The sequence below is a fragment of the Hesperophylax consimilis genome, chromosome 3 (genome assembly GCF_061612785.1).
Source record: "Hesperophylax consimilis isolate HC1 chromosome 3, BYU_Hcon_1.0, whole genome shotgun sequence".
Classification (NCBI taxonomy): Eukaryota; Metazoa; Arthropoda; class Insecta; order Trichoptera; family Limnephilidae; genus Hesperophylax; species Hesperophylax consimilis.
In genome coordinates this window covers 22021053-22043124 of record NC_142838.1, presented here as the reverse complement: position 1 = coordinate 22043124, position 22072 = coordinate 22021053, and the positions used below count along the sequence as shown (strand labels likewise).

At 30.6% G+C, this 22072-nt stretch overlaps 1 protein-coding gene across 7 annotated transcripts in view; it reads right to left on the bottom strand.

Annotated features, from left to right (window-relative positions):
- The window catches only part of LOC149425125 (low-density lipoprotein receptor-like), a 398591-nt gene that overhangs the window by 27836 nt on the left and 348683 nt on the right, over positions 1-22072 (bottom strand). For all 7 annotated transcript variants that reach the window (XM_089649356.1, XM_089649348.1, XM_089649339.1 and 4 more), the window contains one exon: positions 80-202. In XM_089649356.1, the coding sequence (XP_089505482.1) occupies positions 80-202 (123 nt within the window). The remainder of the gene's footprint in view (positions 1-79; positions 203-22072) is intronic.

The window sequence follows — 22072 nt, the reverse complement described above, 5'->3', positions numbered from 1 at the left end:
CTATTTTGGAATTTATAACAGGTTGCATTGTAAATATGCTAAGAATTATTCTAGAACAAGGTTCAATTATTGAACTTACTGCAGACAGCTAGATCTTCATCGGATCCATCGGAACAATCCTTCTCGTTATCGCATTGCCACGTCAGCGGTATACACCTTCCCGTCTTGCAGCGGAATTCCGATGACGAACACGTTCTGGCTTCTGCAAACAACAGAGAAAAAAAAATTAACTTCACAAAGTAATTTTATCAACATGTTTTCAGGAGGGTGCTGAAATTTTTTTTTTTTTTTTAAGTGTTTTATTATCTTTTTTTTTTTTTGTGTAACAAATAGATATAATGATATCCTCACTGGGATCTCCCGTGCTGAGAATTTCATTTACATATTATGTATAATTTAATTATAAGAAAATTAATATTACATCACAGTTAAGGGGTAGTTTAGCAAAATGCTTAATTAAAGCAGGTACAGGCAATATTATTAAAAAAAATTATAATATTTTAAATAATACACCGTTGCATGAGAATATTCACTTGGCTCCATATGCTTACTAAAATGTTGATATTTAAATAAATAAGATATCGCCTTAGTCCTTCATTCAAGTCATGAAGTAGGTACCTGCAGCTAATCCCTAAATACCTGTGCTCTTACAGGGATAGGAAAGAAGTACAACATATCGCCATTCAAAAAGTCTGAGATATGTTCAATTCTGCCAAGCTTTAGTTACTTCTGAGAATCTTCTGTAAGAACGTAATATTACATACAAACATTCTAAATATTGCTGGTTATAAACAGAAATTCTTCACCCCTTTCCAGAGGAACAAATATAACATACCTGCAGCACGTTCCCTTTTCTCAATAAATCTTTTTATAACCACGCAAAGTTTGTTATTTGACTTCTCCCCGAGATATATTACATGTGTGGAACCGCTATTTTATATTTATTCGACTGTAGATAGGAGGAAAAACGTAATATACTTTACCCCGAATCATGAATATATTTCACAGTTAGAAAAGCGATTTGATGAAAGTTTCCTTGCCGAAAAACTAACGAGGTAAACTTATTGGAGTATTTATAATGAAATTATTATTATTAAGGGGGACTTCTAAAATATCAAATAATTAGAATCAAATTTTCCAACTTTACGAATACCCTAAATTATTCGCATGCTAAAAGAAACTAAGGAATGTAGAAGTTTACCAAAACAACGTTTTTTCGTTTCGTTTTCATACTATCAAATAACATTTCTTCAGTGGCTTAGAATTGCTGATTTCAAAGTAAATAAACTTAAATGATACTGATAATAATGTTTTTCTAGCTAGAGATTTATGGAAATTTCAAAGAAAGTTATTGACTCTGAAATAACGATACTAATTTATTATAGTGAGGCGAGAAAATTTTATTTAAGAAAAGAAATAAAGCAAACTCTCAGCAGTAATTAATTGGCAACAAAAATTATCTTTTAAAGTGCAAATTAAGAATTAGATTTTTTTTACTATAAAAAAGGTTTTAATAACGCCCATTGACCCTTTGAAAAATGATGAAATCATCTTTTATTAGAGAGAACTAAACACTTATTTGAGTCTTTAAGTCTTCTTTAGATAAAATTAATTGTACGTAATGAAAATGGTCATTGAGAAGTTACGAAATTATGAAAAACTAGCTTTATTGTCCGATTTTGCCCGGGTTTTTGTTATTTGTATTATTTCGTCTCAGTAGATTCACCACTTTTTTAAAGTTACAGCGAACAAATAAAAAACGATAAAACAGTATTGAGTCTTGTCTTATTTTAAAAAGCAGTACTAATTTTATATCACCCTATTGAAAAATGGAATATTTTTGAACGTATCCGAAACATTAAAAACTCTTTTTGAAAGATGGTGAAATACGTTTTTAAATTTAATTATTACTATAAATTTGAAATTAATATACATACTTTTGAGAAATGTTAAAATTTTGAATGCAAAATGTTGTTTGAAATGCTGAATAAAAACTTTTTTTAATTAAGTTGTTATAACGAAAAAATATATAATACAGAACTTTTTATAAGACACATTTTAAACGTTATTGGCACCTCGCTTTTTGGTAGTATCATTAAAAATAATTAATAAAAAAATTTCGAAGTCTAACAATTTTTTTTCTTCTCTTTGGTTTCATAAATATGCACATTTCAATTATACTGCGGTTAACTTGCGGATATGAATATAGAGCGTGGTGTTTTTTCTTTCTAACACCGATTTGATAATATTTCTCACCACAACAGTATCATATTAGTTGTTCCCAAAAGCGAACAAATTAGCCTGAAAGGTTAAATGTATCCACGTGTCTCTGAGTATAAAACAATATAATTAAAATGTTAATAAATAGGTAAACATATAACTTGTTTGCTTTAATGTATGTAAACAAACGTTAACATAACATAATTTTGTTTTGTTTAGTTTATTATAAATACATTGTACATCGGAACAAATAATTAATCTAGTTCTAAATACTTGAATACGAACACGTAAACAAATATACTCGCATTATGTATTGTAGGCTCAAATTATATGTACTTACATTAAATTCGGATTTGAAGGATATCCGATTCCTCAAAACCTGTTATGCTCTTCATCTCTCAGCCATAAACCTTATTTTGCTCACGTGCACAGGACATACCCTATTTGATAATTGATGTATGTATATTTAGAAGGTTCTTCTTATTTCTATCCCCATTCTGCCCCAAGAGATCAAGCAAATTGGATCTAACGCGAATAATAAAGGCTTCAGATTAATTCTCCAGTTTGACTCTTAGTGTAACCGCTACCGGAGTTAATCCGGAGCAGGCTCCGATTAAGCCACGTTTAATTTACACTAACATATCTCCTATATTAGGAATTGCTCACTGATTGTCAAATTTAGCTGGGAATGGCTCCCACGTACGTTACGCCAAGGGATCAAACACGATTTGCGGCACATGAATAGGGGAAATCCTAATAATACATTGTTTATGAAAATGTATAAAGCCGTTGCTACAGCGTGAATTATTCGTCCGAAATCAAAAGACAAACATAATGCTAACTTATTGCCGTATTTGAATATACCTCGAAAAAAGGGCGGTTTGCGATTAAAAGTTGAAGAAAAGCAAACCGCACGAATAATGAACTTTTAACCGAGTGACTGACGAGTTGAACCATTCTAAACATTTTTAATCATTATGAATCCTGAACCCTCACTTTTGTTGGGGAAATAACTGCAAACGAAATATGAGATTGAAGTTTCAAATAGAACCTCTTTTGTTAGATGGAATCTACAGGGTGTTATTAAGTTTCATCTTTGGAAAATACAAGAGATGAATTAATGTGTTTTGATTCCTCTTCCTTCTTGATTCAATGTTTTAGACAGCCTTGACTGTTTAAATCAGCAGAGCATATTGTGGAAACATCTCTAAATAGTGTAAAATAAAGTCGTTTTCCGCGTCTGTCTGTTTGTGCGCTTAGTTCTTCTAAACCACGCAACGGATTTTCTCTATCATTTAGAGTTAATAATATTAATTAATTCTAATTAGTAACATAATTTATTCCAAAAGGTTTATGTATTTAATACACGCACTTTACATTTACAGAAACTAGAGAAAAGTCGATGTTTTAAAATCAAGTATTAAAAAATATTTTCGGGCGCTTACATTGCCAACGCTGGCTAAACCTTACCAGATACATCAAAATAATGTAATACGGAATTGTATATCAAAAAGGCGTACAGAAAATCCTCGTACGGTTTATCTCTATCTCCTAATATATAGCAATGATACCGTGCTACGTAAGTTAGTATTCCTTATTATTGCCTACAGCAGTCACTTCTGGGAAAATCCCACAAAGCCGTATACCAGGAAGTATCTTGTCTTCCCTATTGATATTGATTAGGTGGTTGTAAATTTAAATTACCCCGAGGAATCAACATATGCCAGAAATTCCCCGATAGTTCCAAAAATAATTAGTTAATTTTAGCTGAACTTATATTAATAGAATAGTATGGAAAAGGAGGTGAATCAAAAGTAAAAATGATTCAATTAATTCTTCTCATAACTTAAGCAACAGAGCTTTTATTTCAAGCGAACTGCGATTGCGTGCGAATGGGGCTTAAGTTGGGGCTCTCTTGAATATTCAAATGTGCTAGTTATCACTTGGCATAGTAGAAGTTACAAGCCGATTACAATAATGAATAGTACTCTAAATTAACCCGGCTGGGGAATAACATCCGATTCTACGTTTAATCACACAATGACACCATTACTGAATTTCAATTGAGTGATTTTCATTGCAGGGATGATTCTAAATATTGATGCGATAGTGAAAATCAGAAGGAGAAAATAATAATTATTTTCTTTGCTTATATTATAGATTGATCGAATCTGTTTGTCATCTCAGAAAGAGATGCCATTAAAACACAAAAAGTCGTAAGTAAACATGAAAAATTTTACAAAACATATTTGTTTATCTAAAAAGTGCTATAATGCTTAATCTAATATATTGAAATTAATGTATGGAGCTGGGCGTTTCAGGCCCGGTCAGTATGTTTAACTGTAAATGTATGGAGAGGGGCCGTCCAGGCCCAGTTAGTGTGTTTAACTGTAAAGGTATGGAGCGGGGAGTTTCAGGCCCAGTAAGTATGTTTAACTATAAATGTATGTAGGGGGGCATTTCAGGCCCAGTGAGTTTGTTTAACGGTAAACGTATGGAGCGGGGCGTTTAAGGCCCAGTAAGTGTGTTTAACTGTAATGGATAGAGGTACCTCGTTTAAGAACGTTGCGGTTTTTTTTAAGAAAAAATAGTTAGCGACAGAAACGTTGGTTTGGGATAGAAATCGTTAATTTTGATTGAGATATTGCATACGTGCGTCGTAATATATTAATGATTATAAGGTAAGTTTTTAGATTCTCACGGCCAAAAGCATTTTTGTTGTTTGTTTTTGGGGTGTTATGCCGTGTTGCGCTAACTCCTTCTTTAGCCGACGTTTCGGACAGCGTTGCAGTGTCCATCATCAGGGCAGATCCGGTAGATCCGAAGATGTATGATGGACACTGCAACGCTGTCCGAAACGTCGGCTAAAGAAGGAGTTAGCGCAACACGGCATAACACCCCAAAAACAAACAGCAAAAATAATGATTATAAGGTTATCGTGGCTGTTTAAAACACAAAACGTTATGGTGATAATTTAAAAAATGGGCTCCAGTGTCGCTACGTCATACTTGTAGTAATACAAGCTGTATGAGTTTATCCAGGGACGTATCTGAATAACTTTATCAACGTTTGTTGCTTTGTATGGAGTTAAAAATGTACATGAAATTTTGGTCTCCGGTGAAATTTTTTTGTGTTATTTTCAAATTCAAAGAAACAAAAACATGTTTTATTTTAAGGGAAATTTTTGTATACATAGGTATAGATTATGTTTTGTGTATTCCTGTTGCGGGGTTTAAACCTAGTTCGGTAAAAAAAAGTAAGTATAAAAACTCGTCAGAACTATTATGTTAAAAAAAATTATTAAAAAAGAATACCACGACAAATTAAAGCTAAGTTAGACACAAATAATGACTTTATTTATTTCTACTAAACATGTTTCGATTGCACAAGAGAATTTGAATTTATTGTGTAACTCGTCACAACTAAATTTGCCTGCCAATGCCTGCGTCATTCGTTAGCGCTTTGCCTTTTCGTTTGATTACGATTATTTGCGTAGGAACAATGTTAAATTTGAATAATATTTTCAATAAACTCACGCAAACACTAAATTCGTTGAGAAATTTTCACCATTAAAAACAGAAGCATTCGTGGATCCCAAAAATAATAAAACGAGGGGTTAGTGGCATAGCCAGGGCTCTTGTTCCAACCAACAGGAGCTCTTAAGAAGACAGAAAAACAACGAAAGGCGGAAAATTGCTTAAAAGGAAGGATGGACGTATGAGAATTGGCACGAATGACCCTATACTGAACTTATGCGGACATTACCATTACATCCAGCAATTTATTAAAAGTCTGGTCAAATTATTCGTTTTCTCGTCAAAAATGACCAAAAAAGGAGGCCCATAAAGAATGATTTGACAAATTTCACAGCAAACGTAAAGCACGAATATGTTATTAGGAAGTCGGAAAACGTGTTCTTTAAAGTAGTAATATTTTCGCATCTCATCCAAAATATATTTATTTGGACAAGGGCACCTGAGTGAACACGTGTTCAGATATATTCTGAATGATTAATATTTTATTGGGAAATGATTATGCAGTCACTTTTAACAGTATCTTGATAAAATAATCCGTACTCATTTTTCTCCGTGTGTTAAGGAATTTGTTAAGGAATTATTGATGAACGTTTTAAACAGCTCGGTGAAGAAATTTTAGGGTGGTTAAGAAGAATATCCATGCGATGGTCTGAACTGATTTAGAATACATATTATATATATTTTTTTTTTTTTTTTTGTAATTATTTTTTATTTTTAATAATATGTTTACATGGTGCTATGTTTCATTTTACATCTTGTATTTTTTTACTACTCTTCCATTGAAAGCATTTGCTTGTGTATGGAAGGGGAGTGTACAAAAATGTTGTTGTTAGTTGGTACTTAAATAATTCTTTTTACATAAATGTATGTTTGCTGTAGTATTTTTTTTGATAGTAGTGAAGGATAATATATTAATTTATTAAATTTAAAAAAGAAAGGAAGTTATGGAAAACTAAGGATATTTGTGAGATTAATTAAGTGACAGTAGTTTTTTTTTCAGAATATTTTTAAAATGTCTCTTGACAGAGAGCAGTATTCGGGTTTTATCATTAATGCTTCTGATTTCTTCTGGTAGACGATTGAAAAAAGTTCTTCCCTGGTAAGTATAATGATGTTGTGCAAAAGACGTATTTAGTTTTGGGCATAGAAAAACATGTCTAAGTCGCGTTCTGTTTTCATTTAAAAATTGATATTTATCTTTTTCTTTTATAATTTGGATTAATGAGTTTTTAATATATAGGTCTTTAAATGTAGGTACTTGAAATTCTTCAAACAGGCGTTCTGTTGGGTAGTCAAAGGATTTTTTTAATATAATTTTAATAATTGTTCTTTGTATAATTTCAATTGGAAGAAGGTTACATTTATACGCGGATCCCCAACTAATAATAGCGTATTGTAAAGTGGCATAGTAAGGCATAGTAAATTAAATATAGATTTTTTATCGACAGAAAGTTTCTAATTCTTAAAAATATATATATTAATTTTCTAATTTTGTTTACTACTTGACATATTTGTTCCTTCCATTTCAGATTTTTATCAATAATTACTCCTAGATATTTAATTTTATTTGTTGTTTTTAGTACTGTACAGTTTGATTTGCAATAGTTTTGGCTGTGAATTTTAGTATTATTATGTATGACAATGTTAAAATTTTTAGGAGTATCATTTGTATGGATTGCAAATGGAATTACAAATGTCTTTTCTTTATTAAGTGACAGTAAATTAGTGTCGAAAAAATTCTTGAGCGTGTTGATGTCTTCTGTGGCCTTTAATTCTACATTTTCCCAATTCGTATCACTTATTATTAATACTGTATCATCGGCGTATGACGTAATTTGACCATGTAAGGGTTGAAAAAAAATATCGTTTACATATATAGTAAATAGAATTGGTCCAAGCACTGTACCTTGGGGGATTCCAAAGCTTGTAATCTCTTGATCACTATTAACACGATTGATTTTTACTACTTGAGGACGGTTTTTTAAGTAGTCGGTGATCCATTTAATTGCGTTGCCTTTTATGCCAATATTATTCAATTTTTTTAATAACATCTCATGGGATATGCTATCGAATGCCTTTCTAAGGTCAATAAATATACCCGCACATTTTTTACCTTTATCTAATGATTCGTAAATGTATGAAGTTACGTTAGCAATAGCATCTTGTGTGCTGAGTGATTTTATAAAGCCAAACTGGTTTTTGTGTAATATTTTATTATTATCTAGAAAATTTACCAATTGTTTTTTTACTATTTTTTCAAAGATCTTTCCTATATTAGAAATTAGACATATTGGGCGATAATTCGTTGCTTGATGTGGATCTCCAGATTTGTAAATAGGTGAGATTATTGTGGTTTTGTAGTTCATTGGAAAAATTCCATTTGTTAAACTTAAGTTTATTAAATGAGTGATAGGTTTTATTAAGTGAGGTTTCATAGTTTTTAACATGTGTGTCGTAATAGAATCAAAACCGGGGGACGAACCTCCTTTCATATTTTCTATTATTTTCGAGATTTCACATTCTGTTGTTGTTTCAAACATTGAAAGTATATTACGTTTCTGTATATTTTTATTTTTATGGTTTTCTTGGTTTGAAGGCTTATGAATATTTTTCGCAAGATTTTTCCCAACATTTGCAAAGAAGGAATTAAATATGTTTGCACATTGTTTAGGCTGTATATTGGCATCTATAATTTTTTTATCGTGTTCAATGTACTTAATGTTTTCTGTTTTTTTTGTATTTTCTATGGCGAAATTAACAGTTTTCCACATTTGTTTATGGTTATTTTCTGAAGATAATATTTTATTTTTAAAATACTCTTCTTTACTTTTTTTAATATAAGATGTTAATTTATTTTTATATTTTTTATAGAAAATATATGCTTTTTCATCTCGGGGATTTTTTAAAGTTATTTTGTAAAGTTTTTCTTTATTTCTGATAGATATAATAAGTCCTTTGGTAATCCAAGGTTTTAAACATCTTAATTTTGATTTTATGTATGTTGTTATCTCAGTTGTCGAATTTTTAATGTGTTGTGACATAATATTTTCGAAGTTAGTCGAACAAATTTCAGTATCATCACTGTTTAAAACATTATTCCAATCTTCCTTTTTTAATTTTTCAGAGAGAATAGTCATATCTATTGTTGATTTTTTGGTTATTAAATTATGTTTTTTATGTTTAATATTATTATTATACAGAAGTAAGCATGAGTGATGATCAGTTATGTTAGTTTTCCAAACAATTGATTTTATTTTGTGAAGATCTTTAATGTTTACATTTGTCCAAATGTGGTCTAAACAAGATGGAGTATGTTCTTTTATTTCCCTAGTATTTTTATTTATGCAAGATATAAAATTTTGTTCAGTCATACAATTGATGTATTCATTTTTGTTATTATTTTCTATTTTTTCATTAATATTAACGTTAAAATCTCCTACGACAAAACAAAGTTTATTTTTTAATTTTAATAATATGTATTTGAGGTCATTAATAAATGTAATAATACTCGAGCCATGCGTTCTATAGATAGCTATTAGATGGTATATGGATTTGCCGAGTTTGAAATGTACTTCGATGCAGTTTACTAAGTGTATTGGATGTTCTATTATGTTAACAATACTAAATTTATTGCTTGCAAATATTATTATTCCCGAATTTTTATTGATGTCTACTTTGGTAGAAATATAGTTGTACTCAGGTAAGTGATAAGGCGGTGACTCAGCGTTCGTAAATGTTTCGGATAACACTATAAAGTCCGGTTTTTTAATTAAATTATTTATTTTTAGAATTAATTCATCTAAATTTTTTTGAATTGAACGGATGTTTATGTGCATAATAATTATATCATTGATGTTTTTAGAAATAATTTTGTTACACGAATCGGTACATATACATTCATATTCTTGAATTTTAATATTTAAATCTAATTCGTTACTTAAGAAATCATCCATTTAATGCATTTTCGGTTGTATTTTACAAAATTATTTAAAAGATTTTTATTCAATGTCGTAGTTAATTCTTTCTTTGGCTAATTTAAGCATGTAAGATCGGAACTTACATGTTTCGCTGTTTGTTCGGTGGTCTACTTCATTCATTTTACTGTTCAAGGAGTTTATTTCTTTCTTCTTGTTAGCTGAGTTGCAGTTAGCGCATTTGGGTGGCAGTTCCAGGGATTTACACTCGGAGATGGGATGATCTTCTGAACAGTGCTTGCATGTTGGTTTATTCATTCTATTGTAGCATTTTTGTGCTGTGTGTCCAAATCTTTGACAGTGGAAACATTGGGTAAGAGGATTGCAGTCTTCTACATAGATTCTCATGAATCCTAGATGAATTTTTTTTTTATTAATAAGATGTAGTCTCATTTCGGGATTTGTTTGTAGTATTAAGTTTTTGCTGTTAGTTTTTTTGTTTGTAATGATGGCCTTAACTTGTAATATTTCTTTATCTTGGTATTTTTCACATATCATTTTGATGTCGTTGTTTTGTTCAATGATGTCTTCTAAGAATTCTTTTTCGGTATAGTCTTTGTCAAGACCTTTGAATATTACGCATGGATCCGTTTTCAGAAGTACCTCCGCTATTATGGTTTTGTCGACTTCATTTATCTTATCTTTTATTTTTTTTGCGTCTTCTTTTTCTGGGCATGTTATTATAAGGTTTTTTTTTGTTTTTTTAATTTCGCATACTCGAATTCCCAACTGCGATATTTTAATCTTTTGTATTTTCTCTTTTATTTTTTCAGTGTCTTCTTCTTTTAAGCTTTTAATTATTATAGGAAATCGTTTTTCTTGCGTTTGTGATATTAAGTTTTTTACTGCAGAAGAGTATGAAAAAGGGTATTTTTGTGCTTGGTTTTTTTCTTGAATATCACACTTTTCTTGTAATTTAGCTAATTCTATTGCCATGTGCGATATCATTTCCATGATGTTATTTATTTCTTTCATCATTTTTGATTTGGTTTCTTTGGTAAGTTTATTTTCTTCGATGATTGTATGTAAGTCACTTATGTTTTGTTTCGCCTTTGTTATGAAGGCATGCGGATCAACCGCTTCCTCCATTTTTCCAGGTTAAAAAAATATATTTTCCGTAAATTTATGTATTTATATAATTTGTCTTGGATTGAAGGTGTTATTTTATTTATTCACCGCTTACGGCGCTCACTCGCGTCCAACACCGTTGGAGGTTTGGGCGACACTGATATATCCTCACTACTCGGATTGAAATGATAAGAAGCGAAAAAGGGAGACTAATTTGGTATGGAATTTGGCATCCAAAACTATGTAGTATAAAAATATGTAACATTTCAGGCCCCACCGTTAGGAACCTCCGAAAATTTTGGGCTGGAAAATAATATTATGACAAATTTTACACGATGATTACTAAGATTTCAAAAATTGTTATTTTTATTACGAATTCCATTGAAATTCCTACTAATAATAATGATTGGATTATTTATGGGCTTTACTCAAGGGCGCTAATGTGCTACTGTATTCGATCTAGTAAAAAAAGTCATTAGTCATTACGATATACCTACGTCCTTCAAGAATTTGAATCTATCATGCTAGTAATATAATAAGGTTAATGCCACAATGTACAACTTCAAGATATAATGATTTGTATTCTAAGCATTACATAAAGATGTACTATTATCAAATTGAGACTGTTATACTATATAAAAATATGATATTTATAATAATACGCAGATTTTACCTGCGTGGTTGAAATAATGAAACAAAAAATAAAAAGGTAACGGTCTCAACTGGGAATAGAACCCAGGATCTCTGTTTTACCGGGAAAACGCTCTAAACAACTCGTAGGTCGTATTGTAGATCTGATATTTCAAATTCAAAATTAAAAAATATTATTTTCAACTAATTTTCCCACATTTTTGGCCGTTTTAACGATTTCAAAGTTCTAACGAATTTATTTATTCTAGGTAGTGTCTCGGATAAACATATCAAACAAATAGTTTTATTTGTAGCCTAGGTGGTGTCTCGGATAAACTTATCAAACAAATAGTTTTATTTGTAACCTAGGTAGTGTCTCGGATAAACATATCAAACAAATAGTTTTATTTGTAACCTAGGTGGTGTCTCGGATAAACTTATCAAACAAATAGTTTTATTTGTAACCTAGGTAGTGTCTCGGATAAACATATCAAACAAATAGTTTTATTTGTAACCTAGGTGGTGTCTCGGATAAACTTATCAAACAAATAGTTTTATTTGTAACCTAGGTGGTGTCTCGGATAAACATATCAAACAAATAGTTTTATTTGTAACCTAGGTGGTGTCTCGGATAAACTTATCAAACAAATAGTTTTATTTGTAACCTAGGTAGTGTCTCGGATAAACTTATCAAACAAATAGTTTTATTTGTAGCCTAGGTGGTGTCTCGGATAAACTTATCAAACAAATAGTTTTATTTGTAACCTAGGTGGTGTCTCGGATAAACATATCAAACAAATAGTTTTATTTGTAACCTAGGTGGTGTCTCGGATAAACTTATCAAACAAATAGTTTTATTTGTAACCTAGGTAGTGTCTCGGATAAACTTATCAAACAAATAGTTTTATTTGTAGCCTAGGTGGTGTCTCGGATAAACTTATCAAACAAATAGTTTTATTTGTAACCTAGGTAGTGTCTCGGATAAACATATCAAACAAATAGTTTTATTTGTAACCTAGGTGGTGTCTCGGATAAACTTATCAAACAAATAGTTTTATTTGTAACCTAGGTAGTGTCTCGGATAAACATATCAAACAAATAGTTTTATTTGTAACCTAGGTGGTGTCTCGGATAAACTTATCAAACAAATAGTTTTATTTGTAACCTAGGTAGTGTCTCGGATAAACATATCAAACAAATAGTTTTATTTGTAACCTAGGTGGTGTCTCGGATAAACTTATCAAACAAATAGTTTTATTTGTAACCTAGGTAGTGTCTCGGATAAACTTATCAAACAAATAGTTTTATTTGTAACCTAGGTAGTGTCACGGATAAACATATCAAACAAATAGTTTTTTACTTCTTCTCACACTTTGAAATGAGAAGGACTGTGAATTTGTGACTTTTATTTTATTATTTATTTATTTATTATAACATACAAGATAATTATTTAAATTAACATAATAAATACATATTTCAAATTATAATAGAAACGTATTTACCTTTACGAGAGTCTAGCACTCGTGTGTAAAGGGAAAAAAATAAAAGTTAAAACTTAACATACATATATGTACATGAAAAGAAAAAAAATGTTGTACTTATAAAGTGAGGAGATTTTTTTTATTAAATAACGTATAATATAACATTATGTGATAATACAAGAATGTAATGAGATGTCATCGTGATTCTAATTACCTACATTATTTAAGATAGTAAAGTTTATTTTATTTTTAAATTTATCCGGCATTATATTATTTTCATATTATGTTTTATACAACTTTTAAACCATTTTTCCACCATACCTAGATATTTTTCAATAAAACTTTATCAAATACAAGAGTTATTTAGCGGTGTGTCCTCTCTGTCTGCCACTGCAGAGAAACGGCGCGCTGGTTTTAATTATTTAGTTAGCTGTTTCGACTTTTTATAACAAATTAGGGAGCGTTGTTAGAAATAATCATGACTAGTGTTAATCTATATAAAACTAACGGAATAAAAAAGAGTAGCTACTAGAAAAAATTTTAAAAGGAAGCTACAAGCCAAAAATGTGTATATTCTTGGTATGCCTTATATTGTCACGAATGTAGGTAATAGGCATTAAAATCGATTGACAAAAGGAGTCTAGAAACGTTCGATTTCAAGCACAAAATGGTTTTAATTTTTTTATAAGAAAGCAAAAAAGGAAACTGTCACAGATAATCTTAGCTATAATATTTCACTTTTTAAAGTTGTTTCCTTAACGCGTTCATACATTTATATTGATAAAATGTTTTTTTTAGTAGCTTAAATTTTTATTTTTTATTGAGTAATTGATGTTTTTATTTGTATTCTACCCAAAGGAATCGATAGGAAAACCTTCAATTTATCTAAAGCATATTTTTTGGTATTCATAATATACGCCAATTCGTTATAAAGATTAATCAAAATAGTGATTTAGCATGAAGCTTCGCCTTAAAGTATTCCCCGTTTATAATCTAGAAGGTCAAATACTTAACCATATCCGTTTTATCCTTTTTGGCCCTGTCACCCACCCCAATAGGCAGTTGTATTCACCCCCAGTGCCAAAATAGGGGTGGGTACACTGTAATATGTGAGATATGTATATTATATACATGTACTATGCTTATTGCACGAATATTACATGAAGGCCGTTGGATTGGTTAGGAAGGCTTCCGACATAAATGTATACCACTAAATCCGGAAACTCCATTCAGCCACCCATTCTTGATATAGCTGACATTCTAACACGTGTACCGGATTATCTTCGGGTGAGATAATGGGTGATTCACACTGGGATGAATGGTCAATACTAAATACAGCAATCAAACTATGATTCTGAATACGGTGTACGAGTACAAAACGAATTTAACTAATTCTTACCTTACCACATATTATAATAGTAAATCAATTTACTGATGATTGGATAGAATATATTTGTTGTTGGTATTTTTCTGTTGTGTTTTCTAAATCTTCAAATAACCGGGCTCTGCTTGACAACATAAAAGCCTAAAGCTTTTTTATTGATCTTCTGGTAAGCGGTTTATTCTTTTAGGTAAGATAATATTACTCTTTTTTTAGATGCACAATATTCAAAATCCCTAATCTCAAAATTTTCGGTCTCAAAACCAGCGAAATAAAAAATACGAAATCCTTTTGTATTAAAAAAGTATTTCCAAAATTCTAAACATTAGTTCAAATGACTTAACAGATTTGTAGCCTGTACATTTTATGGTTATCATGTTTAATTTGTACAACTCCATTTCAATTTTAAGTTTTTCTTTTAAAAAATTCAATAACATTACATAAAAGTAGTTTATTTATAAACTCAAATAATATAATATATAATTATTACTAAGCGTGACAGCTGTTTTGTCTTCTGAAGGCATTGTCAAACTACGGTGAAGTCGCTTACAGACGATATACTTCCATATACGTACCTACAATGAAAAACTAAATGATTATATTTTTATTACCTTTGTTACATTGACAGTAAGAATTTAAAATTATTGGTTAAATATAACTATTCTACTTGGTCTCTTTAGCTCTGATCAGACTAGGCTCTTGTTGTTTAAATTGAAAAATACCAAGTTCTAGTCGAGCCTTTTTATATTTTCAGGTTTTAGTTTAATTATTTATAATCTACATATTTCCATCTCTTCGGACAGCAGAATTCAATCTGGAGATAAGAGAAGATTGATCGAATAGGGGAGATCGACTTGAATATAAAATAGCCATCAATATTACTTCTGGAACTGAATATGTTGACACTAAACTTTGATAAAAAATATGTCCAAAATGAAATAAAAAATAGTCGTATAATATATTTATTCGGATCAACAAATCTTGTAGTTTTCTTCCATGTAACTTTTCAAATTTAGATCATGGATGTAGTCACTCGAACGATGGTCATTTCCGGGTGTTCGGTTTTCAATTCAGCCATTCGATTAAATTAATATTATATCTTCCAATATTAATAAGGAAACATTAATTAGTTACTGTGGTTTATATGTTGAATGAATTCGTAGAATTCTCCTGGATTTCACCTTTTATTTCATATTCTTAGTAATTACGTATTCATTATTCATAAAAATTGGGTAGCTTTCACTGTTAAACCCAGCTACCCAGCTTCAAATTGAATATTCAAATATTGCAATACATTGGTAAAAAAATATTATTAAATGCATTTCACTTCGTTAAAGTCTGTATTCAATTATAAAGAAAATGAGATTTCATTCTAAACTCAAAATATATTAAGTTCGAAATAAGCTGCGAAGATTTAAATTATTCAAATTCATCTCGCAAAATTCGAAAATTATTTCCAAACACTTCAATTACCGTCAAAATTTATTTATTTTTCCTAATTCTCAACCACAATACTTAATCTAATATGCCATTCAATGTAAGTAATATTAAAAAAACCATTAAGCTTTAAACATCGAAATAAAAAAAAAAAAATAAAACTGATGTTTTGTTCAAAATGGTAAAACGTATATTTTTTGCAAGACGATTGATTATATCTTCAGATAAATTGGAGGCAAGTTTTCATACAAATTGCAATTTAGTAATCATAGTAATAAAAAATGTCTCAATTTTACCGGAAGGAGTTTCATAAGTGATTGTCAGTACGTTGAGAATTATAAAATCACATTGAATATTATGCGAAATAGATATATAATAATAAAATATTGATGTTTTTAATTGACCTAATCTTATAATGTTATGGCGTTCAATAATGCAAAGCATTATATTATTGCCTTTAATGATAAGTCTACCGACTAAATATAATCAAATTCAAAATAATGCTTGGCTAATATAACTTAACGGTCAGCGTGTCAAATACAAGCTTTAGTTAACTCTTCAACCTCGTAACACCGTTATCTGTAAACTACGAATATAATGTAAACAGCCGCTTGTTTATATTTTAAAATCAAGTAATTGAATATTTTGTTCGGGAATAATCTCATAATTTAGCAAATAGTGAGAATTTAATAATTAAATTGTTCAGAAAATAGTGTTATGGAGGGTACACTTAATGGATAATTATTTTCTTAACTTAAAAAATTTAATTTGGAAAATGGACACGTTTTCAAAGGGTGAACGATGTTGGTGACAATTTTGTCGCTGACACTTCATGGCCAGTATCCCTTGTTTCTAAAATACATGGTCAAAACATACTCTTTGAGAGCAGAAAATCTGTGAAAGATTCTAGAAACCTTTATTACGATCTGTATATTATGTATGTCTTTTTGTAAAAAAATGACAAAATTCCGAATTCGCTCACATAGTATTTTCAGTAACGTAAATAGAATACGTAATGTTGAAAGGGTTTAATATTACTCTCTCAATAAAGAGGTACGAATTGAAAGCGTGAGAGGATTGGGTGCAATTTCGTTGATTTATGCCTTGCCATAGTAAATAAATTGCAAATCGCTCTGATGATTGCCAATCTCCGACTCTGGGGGGATATGCATCCTCGACTTACATACGACTACATGTTGGTTGATATTTTTACATTCTGGATTGATTTCTGAAGAACTATTTGCTCGCATAATGCTGTATGAAATGAGAGAAAGAGAATTCACAAAAGAAACAGCGGAGTAGGTACGTGTATTGATGAATTCTTTGTGTTTTAAATAAGTGCATTGATAGATTTTAACCATCTATATTATTTATGAATAAAGATGGTTAACGTTTAGAACCTACTCAGTAATTATTTTTTATTATGATGTGTTCCAGACAATCATCTTTTTAAAACATTATTATTCAAAGGTCAAAAAGGCCAGACAAGGCATCAAACAAAATTATTAATGTCAGCAACTTTGTTGAAGATATGTAACAAAATAATTAAAAACAAATTAAGTGCATTGTTGTGTTTATTATTCAGCATAAACATGTTTCATAAAAAACCTTCATTGAATTATTGGTATTTACGATATTTTTCAAAAATAAAAAATAAATCATTTCATTATCAAGCAATGTACAGATCGACTTCATTTTGGAATAGGGAGCGTCCCCACTGTAGATATTTTGAATGAAAACATTTTATGGATACATTCGAAAGTAAACATAGATTATTTCTTAGGTTAGTTTTTAATATCGTTTTTAATGACTTTATATTACTGTAAAGGGAGTTGAATTGTCATTGTGTTGAGTTATCATAGAACCTTCAATAACTACCTCAACGAAAATGTGTTTACGTTAATTAAATTACACCTCTTAAATCACCAGGTACAATTATCCGCACAGTTTGTTTTGCCTCTATGACGTAATAAATGTAAAGTTCAATATTATCCAAAAACTATAACCCCTGAATTAATGGACACGTAACGGAGTTACATTTTTCATGAATCACCATGTACAATGATTTTATGCGAACAGTTTGTTTTGCCTTCACGACGTGATAACTGTGAAGTTCAATATTTTCCAAACACTATAAACCCTAAAATCACGAACTAAATTAATGGACACGTAACGGTGTTACATTATACGAAGTTACTACATTGTGATGAAGGGGAGTATTCGTGATAATAATAGTAATATTAACGTAACTTTTTTGAAAAATGTTTAAATGTTAATCAGAATGTGATATAATACAAACAAATAATTACAAAAATCACACAACAATTTCAACACATTTTCAGGTTCAATAATATTAATCGTATTAGCCAGAAACATTATAATAATAATATTTACAGGGTTTTCCAATAAAACGTGTTATTTTGAATGGACCGCTATTTCGGTAGATCTTACTTTTGAAGCTGTCATTTTTTGACATTTGACAAGTAGAAACTACGCCATTAATAAAAATGGAACGATACACGCTTCAACAACGCATTGAAATTATTAAAATTCACTTGAGTGAATCAAATGCAAATCATCTTGAGTGATGATGCCCACTTCCACCTCGGTGGCTTCGTCAACAAGCAAAATTGTCGCATCTGACGCTCGGAAAACCCAAGAGTTATTGTTTAAAAGCCTCTCTTTCCTCAATGTGTAACTGTTTGGTCCGGTTTATGGTCCGGCGGAGTCATTGGACCTTACTTTTTCGAAAATGAGGCTGGAGCAACAGTTACGGTGAATAGATTGCGCTATCGAGAGATGATAAATGATTTTTTATGGCCGGAATTGGATGGTATTGATCTGGACAACGTTTACTTTCAACAAGACGGCGCCACTGCCACACAAGCAACGAAACCATTGATCTTTTTTGATTGAATATCAAAATAACACCTCTTATTAGAAAACCCTGTAGTTTTAAATAGAATTTTACCAACTAGGCTTTTTATAAAGAAAATGATAGGAACTTTAAAAATAGTTCTTGTAATAAAGTTTCAATTTTAGAATATTTTGTAGAAATCGAATCATTGGTGTTTAAAAGATTGCCAAGAAAATGTATAGAAAATTTCAATCTTATGAAAAATACGATCGCATTTTCAGTTTTTTACAGACAACTTCAAAAAAATATCAAGTATATGTTTTAATTTCTACTTTAAAAATTCCAACTAAATACATTCATGGGAAAATCACGAGTATTCTGGATAGAATTAGGGTACGCTACTGAGGTGTTGAATAAATTTAACAAATATGATTTGTTCCCTTGAACCTTTTCATGTAGATTTTATAACTAAAATTATTTTCGTAACACGATCATTATTGTTCGAGAGTCTGAAAAGTTTTTTTTTTATGTAATGTAAGTTGGCAGCTCCCGTTTTAAAGTGTTACGTTTGATCGATGTTTCCACTCGCTAAACTAAAATTTAATATCCTAGAATCGCATTCATCATCGAAGGGTAATCGTTTATGTATGAATAATCGACGTCATCAATTTCCTCATATTTTTAACAAAAAAAATGTTATAAGCCTTGGAACATGTGACACGGGGTGAAAAGATATTTAAGAAAGATGTTATTTAGGGTAAGACCTTGATATGGCGTGGGTTCGCAAATGAATCGTTATTGAGTATGACTCACGCAATTTTTAATATTTTCTATAATCATACGTTTTTTTATGTCACTGAGAGGCACAAACAAAACACTTCTCCGTGTTTAATGTATAATGGCTCCGCAATGCACAAAGTACACACATTGGCAGTCAACGATCGAGCTGCAATTAAACCACTATCATGTCAGAAAATGCTAATACAGACTTATTGAATACAGAAAGTCTCCAAAAAATAAATATCTAAAAGTTATCTCCAAGCTTAACTTTTGGGCATATAAGAATTGAGGTATTGGAAGCAGTGAGAATGAGAAAAACTGGGATTCAAATTGTGACTAATAAATCTACTTGGTACTAAAAATTTTAAGCCAAAGTTATTTCGTTTCTATGGCTCGATTATGAATGGTGTACTCTTATCGTGATGATTCTATAAGTAGATTTTCCATTCCTGGAATTCAATCTGTTCAATCACATATTCAATTAAAAAAACAGCTTTTAGTTTTTCGCTATCTCGAAAACTCAAGAAGTTATGAACCTTTAAAGTGAACTTGGGTAAAACGTGTACAATGGTGTCTCGTGACGTGACACGAGTCACGAGTCACGAGTCAGTAAAATTCATAATTTGAATGGCAGTGCTGCAGTATCGTGTTGTCAGATGCTTTTCAGCCAGCAGAAAAATTTCAACATATTGACGGTTTATACAGTTGTTGTTCGGTAATTCAAAAATTCAAAAAGTTCTGTCCTCAGTAGTTTTAATTAATATGATAAATTTCTAAAAAAACATGAAAATTCTTTGTAGGAGTTGTGTTCATTTCTTCCCCTTCTATTATTTTTTACAACAGTATTATTAGATTTTCCTTAGTAGCTCCACATACCTACTTGCTCTCTGAAGTAGAACTACAAGTGGTGAGCATAATAACAAACAAAGCAATATCGTATTGCGTAGTACAGGGTTTTCAATAAGAGGTGTTATTTTGATATTCAATCATAAAAGATCAATGGTTTCGTTGCTTGTGTGGTAGTGGCGCCGTCTTCTTGAAATTAAACGTTGTCCAGATCAATACCATCCAATTCCAGCCATAAAAAATCATTTATCATCTCTCGATAGCGCAATCCATTCACCGTAATTGTTGCTTCAGCATCATTTTCGAAAAAAATAAGGTCCAATGACTCCGCCGGACCATAAACCGTACCAAACAGTCACACGTTGAGAATAAAGAGGCTTTTCAACAATAACTCTTGGGTTTTCCGAGCCCTAGATGCGACAATTTTGCTTGTTGACGAAGCCACCGAGGTAGAAATGGGCCTCATCACTCAAGATGATTTGCATTTGATTCACTCAAGTGAATTTTAATAATTTCAATGCATTGTTATTGTTGAAGCTTGTATTGTTCCATTTTTATTAATAACGTAGTTTTTACTTGTCAAATGTCAAAAAATGACAGCTTTAAAAGTAACATCTACTTAAATAGCGGGCTATTCAAAATAACACCTCTTATTGGAAAACCCTGTACTTAAATAATTACAAGAGAATGTAACGAATTGCCCCTTTAATGGCCATAATAATGCCCTTAATGAAAGCGCGAATGTGATTACAATATGAAAAATGAATTGCATCCTCAAAAAGGGTCAACCGCGTGTGGAAATTTGGCACAGGACAACAAACTCAATTTTCATAATTACTTTTAGTGTAGGTACTTTATTTTATCCCGCGATCTCGTTAAGTTTTATATTAAAGCTAAAAACTGTAATTTAAAAACCTTGCTGTCAGGGAAATAAAAGTAACTATTTGCTTGATTATAATTAACCTTATCCAGAGAAGTATGCGTTCATATTTAAATGAAAACCATTTCATATGGTTTAATTAATCTATAAATAAGACTATCTGTACGCTTATTATTATAAACTGCCCTGTAAAATAAATTTATGCTATTACGTATAGCGAAGGAGTTTTTTTCTATTCATATATTTATAAAAACAAATTAGCTTTTTTTAACTATAACATATTAAAATTCAAATAGCTTAAATTTAGCAGAAAATTTTTTTAATAGCAGAAAATAAGTGTGCTAGATAAATGAAGCAGCAAAAACTTTCGAACGATGAGCAAAGGCGTCATGAAAATTGAAATTGAAATGGCGTAAATTCGAAATATAATTTACCGACTATACGAGTAGAATAGAATAAGACGCGTGGTTTTTGTAACGTACTATTTAATTTTTCAATAAACAAGATGATTTTGCCCATGTAATATTCAAACTTGGCTGAAGCCGAATTGTTATTACTAGTCGTAAATAAAATCTTTGAAGAAGTTATCAATTGAATATAGTTAATCAACCTTTTCATATCACAAGTTTCCCCAAACTAAGGCCGAATTAAGAGATAAATGCGGGTGAGGTCGCGCTCTAAGTTTAATGTTCCGTAAAAACCTTGAGCCAGTTTAGCCAGATACCTAATATAGGATATCCTTCCAGATTCTTTGGGATTGTCCCCAAGCGAATCCTTTTTATTGGATTCCTAGTAAAAAACACGCAAACTACAGATGTTAATAAATAATGCTTAATATCCAGAATCTAAAAGGATGAAAGCAGTGGATCTAATGCGAATAAAAACCGTTTGAGAGAGAAAATACTTGGAAAGGATTTCCTAAAATAATCTTGTTGTAATACTTTAATACCGGTTTTGATTTTGATCCGATTGAAAATCAACC